At 40.6% G+C, this 17,193-nt stretch overlaps 1 protein-coding gene across 2 annotated transcripts in view; it reads right to left on the bottom strand.

Moving 5' to 3' along the window:
* Positions 1-17,193, bottom strand: part of cntnap2a (contactin associated protein 2a) — a 379,160-nt gene that overhangs the window by 51,589 nt on the left and 310,378 nt on the right. For both annotated transcript variants that reach the window (XM_006794675.3, XM_087846090.1), the window contains exon 18: positions 4,467-4,637. In XM_006794675.3, coding sequence (XP_006794738.3) covers positions 4,467-4,637 — 171 coding nt within the window. The remainder of the gene's footprint in view (positions 1-4,466; positions 4,638-17,193) is intronic.

The following is a 17,193-nucleotide window of genomic DNA, read 5'->3' as shown; positions in this document are numbered from 1 at the left end:
CTGCAAGCATGAAAATAGGTTTTATTTAATCAATTAATTTATTTTAGTTTTTACTGTGAGAGATTTTATGGCTGTTTTGGTTTTCTGGGCAGGCTTTTGTTCCACTGCAGAGAACGATAATCAGGGCATTTGAAACATCTGCACTGTTCTGATATGTCAGCAGCTTAATATGCTGAATTTGCCCAGCATGTCACAATGTGCAGGGGGAACATTTACCACTACACTAAACTTTCTTGTATTTTTTTTTTTTTTTTTTTTAGCAGACTTAAGGGATAGCTCTTCAGGCTTCTTGAAGGACAATTAAAGCTCTTCTTTGGATGTTGGCTTCTTTTTGTTTATTGTCTATAAAAATGATCACTCACTGCCTCACTAACATTAAGGTCTGGGCTCTGGAGGACCAATTCATAACTAATGGTGTTGCATTCTATGTTTTTTTTTTCTATCAAGGTATGCTTTTACTGCACTGGCAGTGTGTTTGGGCTCAATGACATACTGAAAAATGAAGCTGTTGCCAACCTGAAAATACTTTTCTGCATTCATTGCATGAATTTTGGCTTAATTCCCTACACCACAAGTTGAAATGGCTGAAATTGTTAGGATGCCTGGGTCATCGACCCAGGGTTTTGAGTTCATTATATTATTTATCATTTCTAGTCTTTGGTTTCTTTGTTAGAGTTCTGTCTTATGGTTTATGTCTCTGTTCCCTCTGTTGTAGTGCCTGCCTGTGAGTCTGTGTCTGTAAGTTCAGTCTGTGTTATGTTTCTTGTTTTACTTTAAAAGTCCTTGGCTGTGTCCCAATTCAGGGTATGCACGCTTGAAGTACGCATTTCAAGTGCGATCACGTCACCGCCACGCGACGACGGCTGTCCCAATTCGAAGTGTACTCCAAATGCATACTCCAAATGCATACTCCGAATGCGCCGGCGATTTCCCCAAATATCAAGCGTGGTCCGGTGCACGCTTCGTGGTCCCATATATCCCACAATTCATAGCGCGGTGGTGGGTGTGGATAATTTTGGCGCAAAATACGGCAGGAGGGAGCGGCCGAAGAGTGAACTGTCAAAAGTAAGTACTGAATATGACGTCACTTATTTATGTGCGAATGTTTAATAACGAAGAACATTAAAACATTGCTGTTGGCCACATGTCGGCAAAGTTATGTGACATTAGCGATGTTTGTACTTTGAGCGTTAACTTGGTTTTAAAGCCTTTACTTTAAAATATACGCCGTTCAATAGTTGACCTTAATTTTACAGATAATCTGATGATTTTATGGATAATTAAAGTCAGGCATATATCCACAAACACAAAAAGCTGAAAGTCGGTGATGCTGCTCGGTTTGCAGTCCTGAATATCACGGCACAAGCAGGATTCACTGCACTGTTAATGTTAGCTATGTTATATTGCTGCCTCTGTTCGGTGGTGTCGAGCCAAACGGACTTTAACGTGTGTTTGAACGAGCTGACGGTTCACTCGTTAAGCTGAAAGAAAGATGCTTTAATCACAAGAGTCACACATGTGTCCACTGTACCATCTGGGAACTCTTCTTGTTTAGCACTCGTAATAACACAAACACTAAATCCTCCTTCTTTTGTGCTGTTTTGTAGCAGTGTATACACCTGAGACTGTCACCTGTCTGTCTGTCCTGCACTCTCTCTGTTTCTTTCTCTCTGATTGTGTAATAAAAGTATGAACATGTATTTATAAGTTACACTTGTGTTTGAATCCTGCAGCATTTGATTTCCATGCGTGACAACTGCTGAGTTGAGTGTCCAGAGTGAGGACAGACTGAGGGACCCACTGCTGCACATCATCTGTGAGGCTTTGCACCCCTGATGATCCACCAGGACAAACTCAGCAGTGTGTGAGGAAGAGGAGGAGGAAGAGCCAGCAGCAGCTGACAGATGGAGAGAATAGACAAACTGTTCCCTGTTTGTGAAGGACTGATAGGAAAGTTTAACATAACTAATTGTCTGTCCTGAAATGACTGCTCAATACAGAAATGACGCCCAACAATCATGTTTTACAGTCCTGTGGTCTCAGCCTCAGATACTCAACTAATCAAAGTGATGTCATGACAAAAATGAACGAACAAAAAAACATTTTTTCTCCTTCATTTCTGTCACACAAAGCTGTATGTAACGTTTCTTGCGGTTAGTATCATGGTTGCTAGGCAACCTGAACAGCATGACGCAGGCTAGACCGTCCCATTTCACAAGCCTCTCACTTCCGCACTTCTCGTACTTATAGTACGCACCGTACGTAGTACACGTAGTGCGCGTACTTCAAGCGTGCAGACCCTGAATTGGGACACAGCTCTTGTCTCATGTAATTGCGTCTGGTTGTGCTTCCTTTGTCTCGTTAGGCCTGATTTGCCCCAGCTGTGTTTCCCTCCTGTTACCCATTCCCTGATTGCTCCCTCTATGTATTTAAGCCCTGTGTTTCAGTTTGTCCGTGTCGCGATCTACCGTTTACTATGCTGTCTGTTTGCCTGAGTTTGGTTTTTTGGAGTCTCAGTTTTGTTACCTTTTTTGAGTTCAGCATTAAAGCTGTTTTGAGTTCACGTCTGTCTCCGGAGTCTGCACTTTGGGTCCTTTTTCTGCCTGCACACAGCCGTCACATAACAGAAATGAAGCCCCAAACCATCACACTGTGTTTTACACGTGGTTGTACCTCAGAGAGAGGTACACCTAACTGTTGTACCTATTTGTTAAGGACATAACTGTTCATCTGGCGTAGATAGTTCTTTTCAGGCCTGCCACTTCATCTTTTCTCTTCCATTTCTTCAGTCTCATCACATTTTTAGTACAAGCTACACACCATGCTAAGATGTGAGATGCTGAGATGTGCCAAGTTTTTGGATAATAGCTTTTTGGGTATCACCTTGTTGTTACAAAAATACTATTTTATGCCTGTCAAACTGTGTTATCTTTGCCAATTTTTATAGATCCAACTAAAGAAATGGGAACAAATTATGTTTTTTTTTCCTGCAACAGGCTGCTAGTAACAAAGGACAGGACAGAATTTAAAATTGGTTTTCTGTTAAGTTGTCTGTTGTTTGCCGACACAACAATGGTTCATCCCTAAGGTTAGGGGCTTTTTTGTGCTTGAAGAATTCACAGGCCAGTCTTAAGTGATTTAACTAACAAAAAATATTTTGCTGAAAATTGTCATGTACAAGGACTGGACTGAAAATGAGTGAAAAAACAGCCAAGAAAACTTTTGAAAGGCCGTCAGGCAGCATGGTGGCACAGAGGCATCATGGTGGCACCCCGATTAGCACAGTTGAGTCACAGCAAGAAGGTCCTGAGTTTGATTCCACCACCTGGCCGGGGCCTTTCTGTGTGGACTTTGCATGTTCTCCCCATGTTTGCGTGGGTTCTCCCTGCATACTCTGGCTTCCTCCCACAGTCCAAAGACATGCAGTTAGTAGGGTTAGATTAACTGGTAATTCTAAATTGCCTGTAGGTGTGAATCATTTTCTCTCTCCAAGTTTTAGCCCTGCGACAGACTGGCAACCTGTCCAGGGTATACCCCGCCTCTCGCCTTATGGTAGCTTGGATAGGTTCCAGCCCCCCCGCGACCCTGACAAATATAAGCGGAAGAGAATGGATGGATGAAAACCTTTGAAAGACCTTCAGAAAGCATTGAGAACTATCTGAAAAACAAGAAAGTCTGGCTTTGAAGCAAAATATAATGAATATTGACTCAGAACTTTTGCACAATATCACAGATCTCAAATTCTTAAGCTTTTGATTTCATCCTCCAACTTTATAACAGCTAAAAATGTGTGTGTGTGTTTTATTTTAACACACCACATATATGACTGTGTGTTTGTGAATGGATTCTAAAACATGAGAAAGTTATACTGGTGCAAAGCTTTTGTATCTCTGTGTGATAGTACACACTGAACACTGAAGTAAATAGAATTTGCCCATTGTAAGTGGGTGTATGATTGTGTGTGTGTGTGTGTGTGTGTGTGTGTGTGTGTGTGTGTGTGTGTGTGTTTCAAAAGGCTGTAAGGGCTCTGCTTCTATTTGTGAAAAAAGTATTGAATAAAAGAGAGAGACAGACACATTGTGTTTGTGTATGTATGTGAGAGAGCTTGTGTTGTGTCATCCCTGAAAATGGCTGATTTGGTTAAACAGAGGATCATAATGGACATAATTATTGCACACACCAATTACCTTAAATAAATGATTGCTCTCTCATGCAATCACACAAAGCGTGTGCTGTAATCAGGCAGGTAAATGACTGTTGCTCGAGTGTGCGCCTGCATTAGCCTTTGTGCCTATGTATGTGTGTGTGTGTGTGCGTGACAGGTTACACCCGACACTATCAGACGGACTGCTGGAATAAATCTCACACTAGGGTAGAGAAAAAGGCAGGGTAAGAGAGGGAAAAAGTGAGATAAAGACAGAGGAACAGCTCTTGTGCACACACCGAATCATTCAAAAAAATCTTACATTTGAGCTCCAAGCGAATGAAGTCAGTGTTGCCCAAGTTTTCCAGAAAGACGCCATAGGCCGCGCTTGTCTTGAAATAGAAGGAGATGTCAGCGCTGGTCTCACCCTGAAAGGTGGCAAAGTGCAGGTAGGATGATGGAGTGGTGAACGATGCTGCATTCCAGTAGTTATCTGTGGAAAAAAGGATAAGAAAAGAAAAATCAAAACTCCGAACCAAGCCATTCCACATATCTGCAACACCTGCTCCATTAGCACTGTACCAAACATCATATTCCATCCTCATCTGATAAGCTGTTGAATAAACCCACGGTAGAAATGACTTCATTTCAAATACAGCCATTTTCATTTTGTTCATGAGCAATCAATCTATTCTGGATAGAATATTGTTATATAGTTATGTCATGTCTATTGGTTAATGTGGCTCATTTTGATCTCAATAAAAAAAAAAATTCTTAACCCAAAAGTCTATTTCTGCATGTTTTGGACAGAAAGTAGACAGTAATTTCCTGCATCTTTAATCAGATGCAGCAGAAAATTGATCATATCAAAGCAGCAGAAAGAGACAAGTTTGTTTCTCCAATACGAGAAGCTGAAAAGGGCAACAAGGGTACACGGACAAAATGTGGGATTTTTGATAACTTCACTAATGACTTTTGAATGAAGGGAGAGCAGGGCCAGCTAATGAAGACAAAGTAGTAGCACGCTAAACAGCTGCTGATGAATTATCAGACTGTGGTTGATGAAGTGACTTCTCTCCTGTCTTCTCTCCCCTCACCGTGTCTCTGTCTTGCTCCTATCACTCAAGAAGGATGAAGAGTATTATTGGGGGGAGAGAAGAAGGAGGAGAAGCAGCAGGAGGAGATGAGTGGAGAAGACAGCTGAGAAGTGGAAATCAGACAGGCATAGGTCAGAGAATGGAATATTGAAGAGGAGATGGAACAATAGGACAGGGCCCGGTGTGGGGGGGCATATGAGGGGCAAGTGGAGGAAGTGAAGGCTAATGTGTTATCAGCTGTGTGATATCTCTTTTATGCCTCAGAGGATTGGCCTAAGACCCTTCACTCTAACCTGGGGAAATAGGAGCAGCTGTGCACAGGAGAGAAACATGACAACATGCACCTGAGTATGGCTGCTACTGATGATTAATTTAACTCTTATTCTAATCTGACACTGTCTACCTCTGAGTCTTAAAGGCTGTAAAAATACTGATCCCAAGATGACACCTTCAATGAAAAAAAGACAAGACTGCACTATTTAGATAAATTAACAGTTCCATTAACGATTTACTGTCGCCAAATTGTCAGCTTGTACCCATTTTAAGTCCAGTTTAAGTCCAAGTGCATTCCCACTGTGTCTTTTGTGTCACCTGTCCACGTATGTATGCACCAACACCCGTGCATCTTTTTGCGTTCGTGTCTGTCTCCTGGACCAGTGTGATAAGCATCCCCCCAGTGACAGGGCTGAGGTTCTCCCTTTTTCCTCTCTGCCTTACATTCTGTTACTAGGGGCAAGGGTAGATAGCAGCGAAGCACACACATGCACACGCCCATTCACCCACATACACAGACAACCACCCACTGATGCTGTCGTTGCGATTATTGCGTTTGAAGTTGGGCTATGGTTCACTTCTCCATGGGAGGCACAGCCAATTACTGAACAGGGTTAATTCAGGACTAAACAGGGGGATTCCTGCAGAGGCAAAGGAAACAAATAACATCGTGTTTACTGTGATGCTGAGTCATACATGAAAGACTCAAGGGCTGCAGAAGTGATTAAAAAAAATATACGATCACTGGTTTGTGGCAGTTTAAACTCGAATGAGAATCTATAGGAAATTAAAAGTGGAGCAGATTGATACACCGATACATAAGAAGGACCTTAATTTTCTTTTGTGTGTGTGTTACATCAATAAAAAACAATCCTTAAAGTACAAACACACACACATAAAATAACCCCAACACAAATACACAGATAACATGAAAGTTTCATGCCCTCTGATATTTATTGGTATGTGCTGAATGAGACCACGAGAGCTTCGAGCAAGAGAGTAAAAAAGAAGACTTGCAACGATACAGAAGCAAGAAGGACACTGGGATAAAGAAATACAGCTTGGAGACAACTTTTCTTTTTGAAGGAGGGAGAGGAAACAGCAGGAAAAGAGAGAAGTGGGAGGTTGGAGAAATTGTTCAAAAGGGATCCAAAGCGTGAGAACCAACAGAAGAATTAGGCGGTTGACAGAGTGTCGGAGAGAAAACAGTGTTAGAGGAATAAAGACAGAAGCCAAAGCATAAACCTCGGATTGCCCTTGTGCCAGATTCACAGATGCAACTGGTTGGCTAGGCAGTATGGCACATTTATCACTCCCATATTGAAATGTTTATCAAACAACTGCTTCACAAACTGATCCAGCAAATAAATGTCTTTTCTGACTAAGACATGGCAAACACTAGGCTATCCATCCGTAATGCCTGATATGCGATGTTTGAAGGCAGGGCCACATGTTTATTGATCAAGGTTCTGTCAAGGGAGTTTTATATGAACGGCCATATGCCACAGCAAGCAGGACAACACCGGCGGGCTCAGACAGACGGGTCAGTCGTGTGTCAACTCTTGTCTGCAATCATCCGTTTTTCTTTTATGCACTGTGTGTAGAAAACCTACAGCAAGACCTGCATCAATGAATAGTGAAGTGCGCTTCCAAGATAGGCTATTTTCAAATGAAATCTGAAGAGGTTTTCTTGACAAGAGGTTTTTTTTTTTCTGTTTAATTGGCACTCAAGGTAATACCAAAGAAGAAATTCTCATCTTGTTCTCTCTTCTTTTCCTAGATGCCCTTGGTCATACTGTCTGGTGTATTGTGGGGCTTAGTCAAGATTATCTCAGATACACTTTAAGTTAATTTGTAGCCACTGGCCTTCTCCCTTCTGTGTTTGCTTGTGACCTCGCATTCTGGTGTGGCTAATATTAAAACAATTTAAAAAACCTCACCATTAAAACAAGAAAAGAGGACTACGTAAAATATTGCGTAAAATAAGACGTAAAATATTGCGGTGAAAAACAGCAGCATCTCCATGATGAGACGAGAACCATCATCTTTAGCAGCCTGTAGAAATCCACATCCCCTCTGTGCCCACCAGCCACATACTGATCAAGGATATTCCAGTGCAGGGATGTCAAACTCATTTCACATCACGGGCAACATACAGCCCACTTTGATCCTATGTGGGCCGGACTAGTGAATCTCCCCTCTAACTATACATGTAATCAATGAGATATCTTAATATAAGAAAAAGAAGCACAATTTCCACAGTACATCTCAATTTTTGTACATAATAAATATATGCTGCTGTAAATGAAAGAAATCTGTCAGCATGACTCATTGGACTTACATCGTAACAAGTAAACGTATAAAATACAGAAATTTACAACTTAATTATTTGGTGTAATATGAGTGGACATGGGAGAGGTTATTATCACTCGTAAAAGCTGTAAAACGTTTGAAAATACAGTTAAAAGTAAAACCTTTATGTCCGGGTCTTATATTTGACACTCCTGTTCTAGTGCCTTTGAATTTTTTTTGTCAATTAATTAAAATCAGGTAAACTTTCATATAATCATCACAGATAAAATTTTGATGATTTTGGCTTATATTATAACAATCAGAAATACAGCTCTTCGTTTTTTGATGAGATAGTGAAAGATCAACTACAAAAAAGGATTTGCAGTACAGATTTTTCTAACTTGTCTGGTTATGTTTTTGTTTTTTGTTTTTTTATACTAAATTCTTGGTTGGGGCTACTTTAACAAGATGTGGCATGGAAGTGACCACTTTGTGGTAGTGCAGAGGTGTTGTTGAAGCCCAGGTTGTTTAGTGGTGGTCTTCAGCTCATCATACTCGGGTATTTCTAGTTCGCCTCTTGTGAATGACCCACAGTTTCTCTGTATTTTTCAGGTCAGGCGAGTTGGCTGGCCATTCAAGTGCAGTAATGATATGGTTAGCAAACCATTTGGCAGCAGTTTTGGCTCTGTGAGCAGGTGCTAAGCTAGGTTTGTCAGCAGATGGAAGCAGGAAGTGCTCTCCTGGTTGATGTTGCATTGACTTTGGACTCACAAAAAACAGAACAAATCAGCCGGCACCAACAGCAGCAGATGACATGGCATCCCGGATCATCATGACCTTTGGAAACTTCATGCTGGACCTCAAACACACTAGATTTTATGTCTCCCTACTCTTCTCCCAGACTCCAGAACCCATCTCAGTCCTCTAAAGGCTGCATTCATTCCTGTTGCTTGGGCAACTTTGTGAACAGCCAGTGTTTTGAGCAAAAACCTTGTGTTTTGAAGGTTGTCAGCAGAGATCTGCAATGTTCCCCATGATTGCAGTTATACTTCTTTAACTGTCATACACAAAGTGAAAATAAAATACTGAGATTGAGCTTTAATCCATAACCATCAAATTAAAAAAAGAATAAGTTTGAAATAATTAATTTTACATGTGAGAAATACAGAATTATAAAAACTTTAATTTAGATAAAGATTTGTGATGTACTACACAACACGATTCAATCTGATGTCTGGCTTTGTAACTTTTATGCTCTGAGTTATAAAATAATCGACACATTCACTGACGGTCAGTTATGTAATCAGGTGATGTAAAAATCTTTGTTGGTAAAAAAGTCGTGTTTGAGGCAGACAGGCAGTCCTTGTCTCATTCACAACAGAATAAAAATAGAACAGCAACCTCCTTGCAACTAGGAAAGCCTCTAATTTCGATTGCATGGTGGAGATTCTACTCAATTCAACCAATTACAAGTAGTTTTGGTGACTAACAGGTCCCAGAGGTTGAGTGTGCCATACCCCCAATCTCTGCTTGACCAGTTTCAATCATAAGGCGGTTGTGCAGGTCACCTGGTGGGAGTCAACCTGTCTCTGTACAATCGGGGTCCACAAGAACTATTTTGGAGTTAATTCACCATCCTGTAGTAGCTGTGTCTATCTAGGCAATGATGTTCTGTACAATATTATGTAAGCTGTACCATAATTTAAGAAAAGACAGAAAGACAGAGTTTTATTCTTCACAGAAGGGCTAGTGCTTGAGACAAAAGTTATAGAGACAAAAGTTGGGTGTGAATCTAGTTTGCTGCTGAGCCTAATTTATGGACAGGGAGAAGCAGAATGAAAAATTCTGTTTCAAATCTATGAGGTTCTGGCTGGACTGACTGTAAGTAGTGAATATAAATTTCTGTGTAGACGGCTACAGATTTCAAACAGACAGCAACAGATCTATGATTTTCGAGATAACAGTTGATCACTGTATGATCACAATCAGGTCTCATATAATCGCCAAATCGACCCTTTTCAATTGGTAACAATGGAAAACTGATAGCAGTATTTTTGCTCTTTTGACAAAACAAGTTACCTGGAGGTTGGCAGCTGACTGTGCAGGGTTGCACACCCGGTCTCCATCTTTGAAGCAACCTTTTAAAAATCAACAGGGCTGCAAGTTTTGCAGTTTTGGTCATGCCAATGCCTCCAACCACTGTTTTCCATAGTGTGAGAGGAGCACAAACCACTGATTCTGTTTTTGGATTAAACTGCAATTTTAAACATGGTTAAAATAGTGTGTGTGTCTTGTGACATTTAAACTAACAATACATCTTCTTTTTTGCTATATTTGATAGACACACTGAGGAAAAGACAGGAAAGTGGGGGAAGACATGCAGCAAAGGGCCACAGGTTGGACTCGAACCTGGGCCGGCCGCTCTCAGCCGTATGACATGTGGTCACCTGCTCAGCGCACTGAGCCAGATCGGCACCCGAGTGTGTGTCTTCTTGACTTATATTCGTATCAAAGAGGAACTGAGATCTGTCTGTAGGCTAAATGCTCAACATTTTCTGTTTGCATCTAATGAAACGGTTTCCCATTTAGTACGTTCATGTTGTGCACTTTGATCTATATGAAGTCTTTATCTGAAATAGATAAAAGCAGCAGTTGACCTCTACGTTAGCCCGCACGGAGAACTGGAAAAAAAAAAAATCAAAGTTCACTGAGCTGTAGATGCTGACTTGATATGAGATGCAGCATAAGGTGAAGTTTGGGTCTGGAAGCCAACTAGATGATTCATCTGTCTGTGCTTGACCAGATGGGTTATATGCCAATACCAACAGATGGTAAGGATGACTGACTGCCCCGTCTCAGGTCATTAACGCGTACACTTTCAGGCGCACACACACAATCACGCATATAAAATGCAGTACATGTACATACTCATTAGAAATACAAATAATGTACACTCACTGCTGGAGGGCAAAGCAGACAACACAGATGACAGAGCACCGCTACAGTAACAACTGGGCCTCACACGTGTCCTGCTGTATGCGTGAACACGGTGATGCTTTTCCACTGTAAATCCGTAACATTTAGGATTTCAGTACGGTGGCCCTGAGAGGCCAAACAGACTGCCATTTAAGAAAACACCAGCAATAAGAAAAACGATGCAAAAGCACACAAAACACAACTGAAATAGGAAAAAGATTTCCAAAAGCACAAGGATAGTGTTTCTGGGAGACAATAACCCGACAGACCAGCTGCAGGAACCACAATATGCTAACAATTGCACTGGGAGACACTTAAAAGAAGTGGAGGCTCTATCGGTTTTGTGAGGAAAGAAAAGATGAGAGGTAAGTGTGTTAGCCTAACAATTAGGCTAAAAATTCATCATCAGTATTATATGAATCATGATAAAACACAACTAGCATGTTTTGGGTTCCTGCAACTGGTCCGTTGGATTATTGTCTCCCCAGAAACACTTCCCTTGTGCTTTTTGAAATCTCTTTTTTTCCCTATTCCTGTGTTTTTTCCCTTGTTTTCTTAAGATGCAGTCCATTTGGCCCCTCAGGGCCACTGTATTTCAGGGTACAAGCACCTATTACTCAAGTTGTCAGAGCAAGCTCATAGTTTGCCATCTAATTTAACTTTTCCACTTGCTACTTATTGCGACGTATACTTCAGGTAAAGCTGTTGAGAGATTTTTCATTAAAGGACTAAGAATAGGCTCATTTAACAAGGAAAGCAATGCCACCTATCTTCGAAGGTCACACTTCTGAGTTGTCCCTAAGGGCACGTCTAAGATATTAACACTTGAACCTATATACAGCTCTGCAGAGTGTTAAAGAGTGGCACACCAAGCATATATCTCTTCATCGCTCACTTTTTTTCTCCCCCATTTCCACTGAGACCTGTATTTCATCTCATTTGTATAATTGAGCCGTCTGTGGCATGTAATTTTATGGTCTATGTGCTGTATATTCATGCTAAATGTAGCATTTGAATCTTCAGGTAATTAGTTTGTGTCTGTCATTTGAGACCTGCAAAGCCTTTATCAATCTCACTCTGTAATTAAGTTTTTTGTCATACATTTTCAGCATAAACTTTCAGTGCTCAGATGTATATAAATGGCGAAGCAGTCTGGAGGAAGGTTGAAAATAGAATAATTTCATTCTTTGTTTTCTTCCAAATAACGTCCATAAATCATCATTCCAATGTTGTTTGTAAATTTGCTAAAACCAGAAATACAAAAAGAATTCTAATGGAAGTGCTTTGGGTGCAAGAGTCGACGAAGCTGGACAAAAAGCTGTAATTCTTTAATGCCTTCTAGGCTTCTTCAGGTTTACATCATCTTTTAATGAGAGACCAGAGAACAGATAACATTCTTGCCAAAAGCTCCGTCACACTTGAGGATAAATAAGATGGCAGCCTCCTTGCAAATAGGAAAATTGGTGATTGCATTGAAATTTAGCGCGCAACACCCTCGACCTCCTGGTGATTGGCAGGAGGCAACCTGTCTTCAAACCCTGAGGTTCGACTAACACTGAGTAATCGGTCTCAGACATATTGGTGAAGGTTTGCAAATAATCACTAATTTAGAAATGCCGACAAATTCCCAGCATGTTGCAATCTGACTGAGTCAGTGCCTCTTTGCATCTCAGCAGGTTTCCAACTTGTTACATTTTGGTTATATTTCTATATAAAAGCAACGGTTAAACTGGCATCCTGCAGAAAGTGTGGAGAAATTTCTGAATTTCTGCCAATATTTGTATGAAATCACAGGATGTTTAAGGTTATCGTTTATTTGATCAAGACTGCAACAAACTTTACATAAAATTTTACTGTGCATTGATATACAGGGATTTGCTGCTAAAGTAATAACAGGGAATTGAAAGTACAGCAGTAAAGTGTAGACATTATGTAAGTCCATAAGTTGTGTATGAACCTTCAATAACATTTTTCTGTTGAACTTAAGTTATGGACAAGGAGAGGCAGAATGAGAATGCTTTGGAGCCTGGAATGGGGAGGCGTATATAAAATTATACCATCTGAATAAAACAAAGTTCAAAGTGCTGACTGGGACAAATAATGTTATTTGCAATGAACTGAGAAAGCAGTTAGGCCCCTTCACTTTTTCTCAATATACTGGGCTGGTTTTTAATGGCTGTAAATTTGATTAAAAATTTAAAAAGTGCACCCTGCTTTGGCACTCAAAATTGTTTGACTGATGGAAACACATGAACAGATATTTCACTCAGTTTCAAACGTTGATTGGCCTCAGTTACCGATGCCCTGGCACAAGAACAGTGAAGAATGGTGACGAAGCCCTTAATTAGTTTTGAACTATAATAGTGTGTGTGTGTGTGTGTGTGTGTGTAAGCTTTCATTTGTGGTCAGTCATGAGGCCAAGCGTGTCTCATAGCAGGTGCGTGAGATCATAATAGCAGAATACATATGCTGCTTTGCTTCACTTGCTATCTTTTATTTTAATTTCCATCTATTAAAATGTCCAAACCCTTTTAACATCAATAAATGGAACTAATTTCTCTCTGTCTCCCTGTGACTGTATAGGCTGCCATTAAACTAGCCGTGGAAATGGGCTTCATTAATGCCAGAGCTAACACACACACACACACACACACAAGCAGAGAGAGAGAGAGAGAAAGTCCACTCTAACTTGCTCCCGTGCGTACCACAAAAAAAGAGAAACAAACGCACACACAAAAGTGTGTCTTTGTGCTTCCACACAGACACCTCCTTGCTAAAACTTTTCCTGACTGCTCAAGACATTAGTCATTTGCCTATGAAAACCCATTATATGGCAGCCAATCATCATTGCTCTTACTGAGACATAGCTCCATGCACAGTATGAGAAGCATCAATCATATGCGCGGGACCTATTCACGTGTGAAATTTTTAATATACATTTAATATGCCTTAATGGGCCAATGTATAATGTATGCTCCATGTTCCAATGTCTTGGCCGGCACTATGGCAAACATACCTCAAAGTCATCTTCATTGTAAAGGTTGTTAATTTGGTCACTCAATATAAAAGAAGATGTCTTACTTTGTCTTGCGCCCACAAAGACACATGCGGTGATAACAAGGAAGACAAAGAGAGTACTGCGCCGTCCAAGTGACAGAAGAATCCATCTTTATTAATTGTGTTTGCCACACTTTCAGACCCCCACACACAAACAGATGTGATGTCATGGGTCATTAAATCATGGTTTGTTTGTATGTTGGCAGCTCGGCGATGAAGGGACATTAGTGACTGGCACCGGGTTGTTGATGAAGGGACCATAATGGGTGTGACACCAGGGAGAAAGAAGGGCAGGTGTTCTGTCATGTTCTGCACCCTCGACAGAACCAGGCCACTTCCTGTCTGCCGGAGGACGGGCTGTTAGAGATAAAAATGACAGCGAAATATCCAGTGCGTGATGTTTAACTGTGGCATACTTGATATCTGTTGTATACTTGGCTAAATTCCTTTGTAGTTTTAAATCCAGCACTATCTCTAAAGCACAGCCCGCTGAGATAGCACAGCTCCTTTCTTTTATTTCCTTTAGTTTGAAAAATGAGCAGTCAATAGAGAGTTTATGAAGAATTATTAGTGCAATGATCATGCCGTCTTGCACTATAGATTAAATCCATTTTTACTTTTCCTCTCTAAAGGATATTATTTGCCCCAAAACCACTTTGGTGCTTTGTTACATTACAGCACAGATACCAATATTAGTTTCCTTTCTTAGTATGTTAATGTATTTCTCCTTAGGCGACAGAAAAAAAACGTAAGAAGTTGGAAGTGACAGAAGCAATCTCTCAGATAATTGAGGAGTTCATTCTGTTTTGAATTGCTCAGCGGATAATACGTTTAGAAAAGTGGAATGAAATTAAGGTTGCTTTTAAACGTTCTGCTTCATGTTCAGGTCACAATACAGACCTGGGGCATATTAAGCAAACAAAATTACATGTACAAGTGCATGGGACCACCAAACAGTTTTAGTGGTACACATGTGACAGATTGTAGGATATACTTTTAAAGTTGCTTTAACAACTTTTCCTTTCATGAAGTACCCAGCCTTATCAAAGTCAAGTGTTCTATTTGTGTTTGGGTCTTGATGCCTAACACACAGCTATGCACATGGAATACTGGGGAAATCTCAGAACAAAGGTACATAGCCCCCAAAAATGCGCATATGCAAATAAAAATCAGTATTGTATTACAGTATGATGGTTTGAATCAAATTTATTTAGCATTTTATTTAGGCCAGTATCACAAACCGGTCACACCATAAAGATAAAAATACATCAGATGTGCGTTTGTGAAACAAGGCAGTGGCAGATCTCAACAAGCTGACAAGAGGCTGACTGGCAAGAAGAGCCTGCTGGCTCGCAGGGATCAAGGTGGCTAAAGCCACGGAATATCCTCTCATAATGACAGCTAAGCCTTAATGTAGTGAAAGCCTACACCATTAGAATACCATTTCCATTATCCATTTAACTTTTCTAAGTTCATCTTGAAGCCCACTATGTTACAGCACCTCTGAATTTACTGAGTAAACAGCTGCATCACAGCTATACCGTGCAGTTGATCCGTGCTGATCTGACAGAAACTCGGTACACACTACAGGAGTCACATATCGCAGGTAAGATGCGGACAAAGTAAACTGGCCCAGGTTGCATGAAACGGGAAGTGGTCAATATCACAGTTCTGCACAATATGTGTGTATCTTCTAACTGACCCAAAGTCCCAATGAGAGCAGTGCGCCAACACTGATTAGAAGCACAGAAAGGAAGAGAAACAGCATGGATTAAAGTGCCTTTCGGTTTGTGTGTTTGTGTGTAGGTGTGAGTGTTCTGCTAGATCTGACACCTGATGTTTACCTGAGCAACAGCCTAAACTACCGGGAGTTGACTGAAGGGAATAAAAGGATGAGTGCTTAGATGAAAAGGCTTTGAACGGAGTTCAGATGCATTTATCTCACCACACACATAGACATTAGCACGAAACGCGAGTGCGTTCACGCACAAAAACACACATATGCAGAGGCAGATAAAGAAAGACTCCAAAATAGAAAGACAATCAAGATAAAACAACAGGTTCTGTGAATGATTTGCACACTGCGAGAATAAGCAATGTGCTATTTTCAGACTCAAGTGCAAACCCAGAATGACAATGTGCTCAATTGTACTCCGCTATGCATGAAGTGTTTTCTCTTGCTCTCTCTGAAGATAGTTTTTAATTAAGACCTTATTCAAACCATCAGCAGCAAACAGTCAAAAATGGGTTTGGTACTTTGCAAAAGTTTGACTGACAATGGATGTATTGTACAGTCAAAGACACACTGATAATGCTTAATTTCCACTGGGGTTCAGGATGAAGAAATGGCAAATATTTCTTCCACACGAGGAAGCCGAAGATAATGATGAACAAAGTGCCCTTCCTGTCATACTGATTTTTGATGTTTGTGTGAGTTACCATTCGTTTAATTTGTTATGGTTAGATAAAGCTCCCTATATACTGTGTGACTGCACCACAGTGTCACTTTTTTTTTTTGCTTGCTTTTAGGTGACTGTATAAACCCATTACTGACCCCTCAGTTTCTTTCAGGTCCTATCAGCCTTAAACAAATATAGCTGTTGTGCTGAACTGCAGCTCCAGTGAATTGCACACATTGCACCTGCCACTTAAAATAGCCAATTCAGGTAGTAATTTAACCGTGAGTGTATAAAGGTAGCCAGCTATCAATCTAAGTTTCCTGGCACTTTGCTCGCTACTACTACACAAACCTTTCACTTTTCCTCTCTTTCATAAAGTAAGTGAATACATCAACAGCGATGACGGCGGCTGCCACCGGCTGGCTTTTTATGAGTCATTTCCACCTATTACAGAAATTGCCACAAGAAAGGCGGGATTGAGAAAGGCTGTAGGCCACAGGGCATACCTTAAAAATGTTGCTCCAAATTATGTCAATCACCTGCCACTTCACCAGTTGCTACAGGAAAATGCAATTCTCTGAAAGCTAATTCATTCATACTTGTTTGAATTTAAATGTTTCGATCTGGTTTCAGGCCGATTCAGCGGAAAAGACAAGGACAAGCGATCTTATTTGTTTTGGGTTGTTTCGTTCCATTCACCAGGCAATATCGGCGCTACCGGCTTCATCCCTGCGTTGACGTTTCTATTACGGTTCACCTGACATAACAGTGCAATCTCTATCTTTCATTAGACAATCTTCATCTGCTAATATCATGTACAGCCTGGTGGCATTTGTTGTAAGCACAATGGGATCTCTATAATTTGAATATGTATCTATTCCAGTGTAAGGTCTGCTGGAGTACCATTAACTGTCTATCTAAATACTGCTTAACATCAAATAAAGAAACAAGCACA

The sequence above is a fragment of the Neolamprologus brichardi genome, chromosome 9, assembly GCF_056152115.1.
Source record: "Neolamprologus brichardi isolate AB-2024 chromosome 9, ASM5615211v1, whole genome shotgun sequence".
Lineage (NCBI taxonomy): Eukaryota > Metazoa > Chordata > Actinopteri > Cichliformes > Cichlidae > Neolamprologus > Neolamprologus brichardi.
This window is presented reverse-complemented; position numbering and strand designations above follow the sequence as displayed.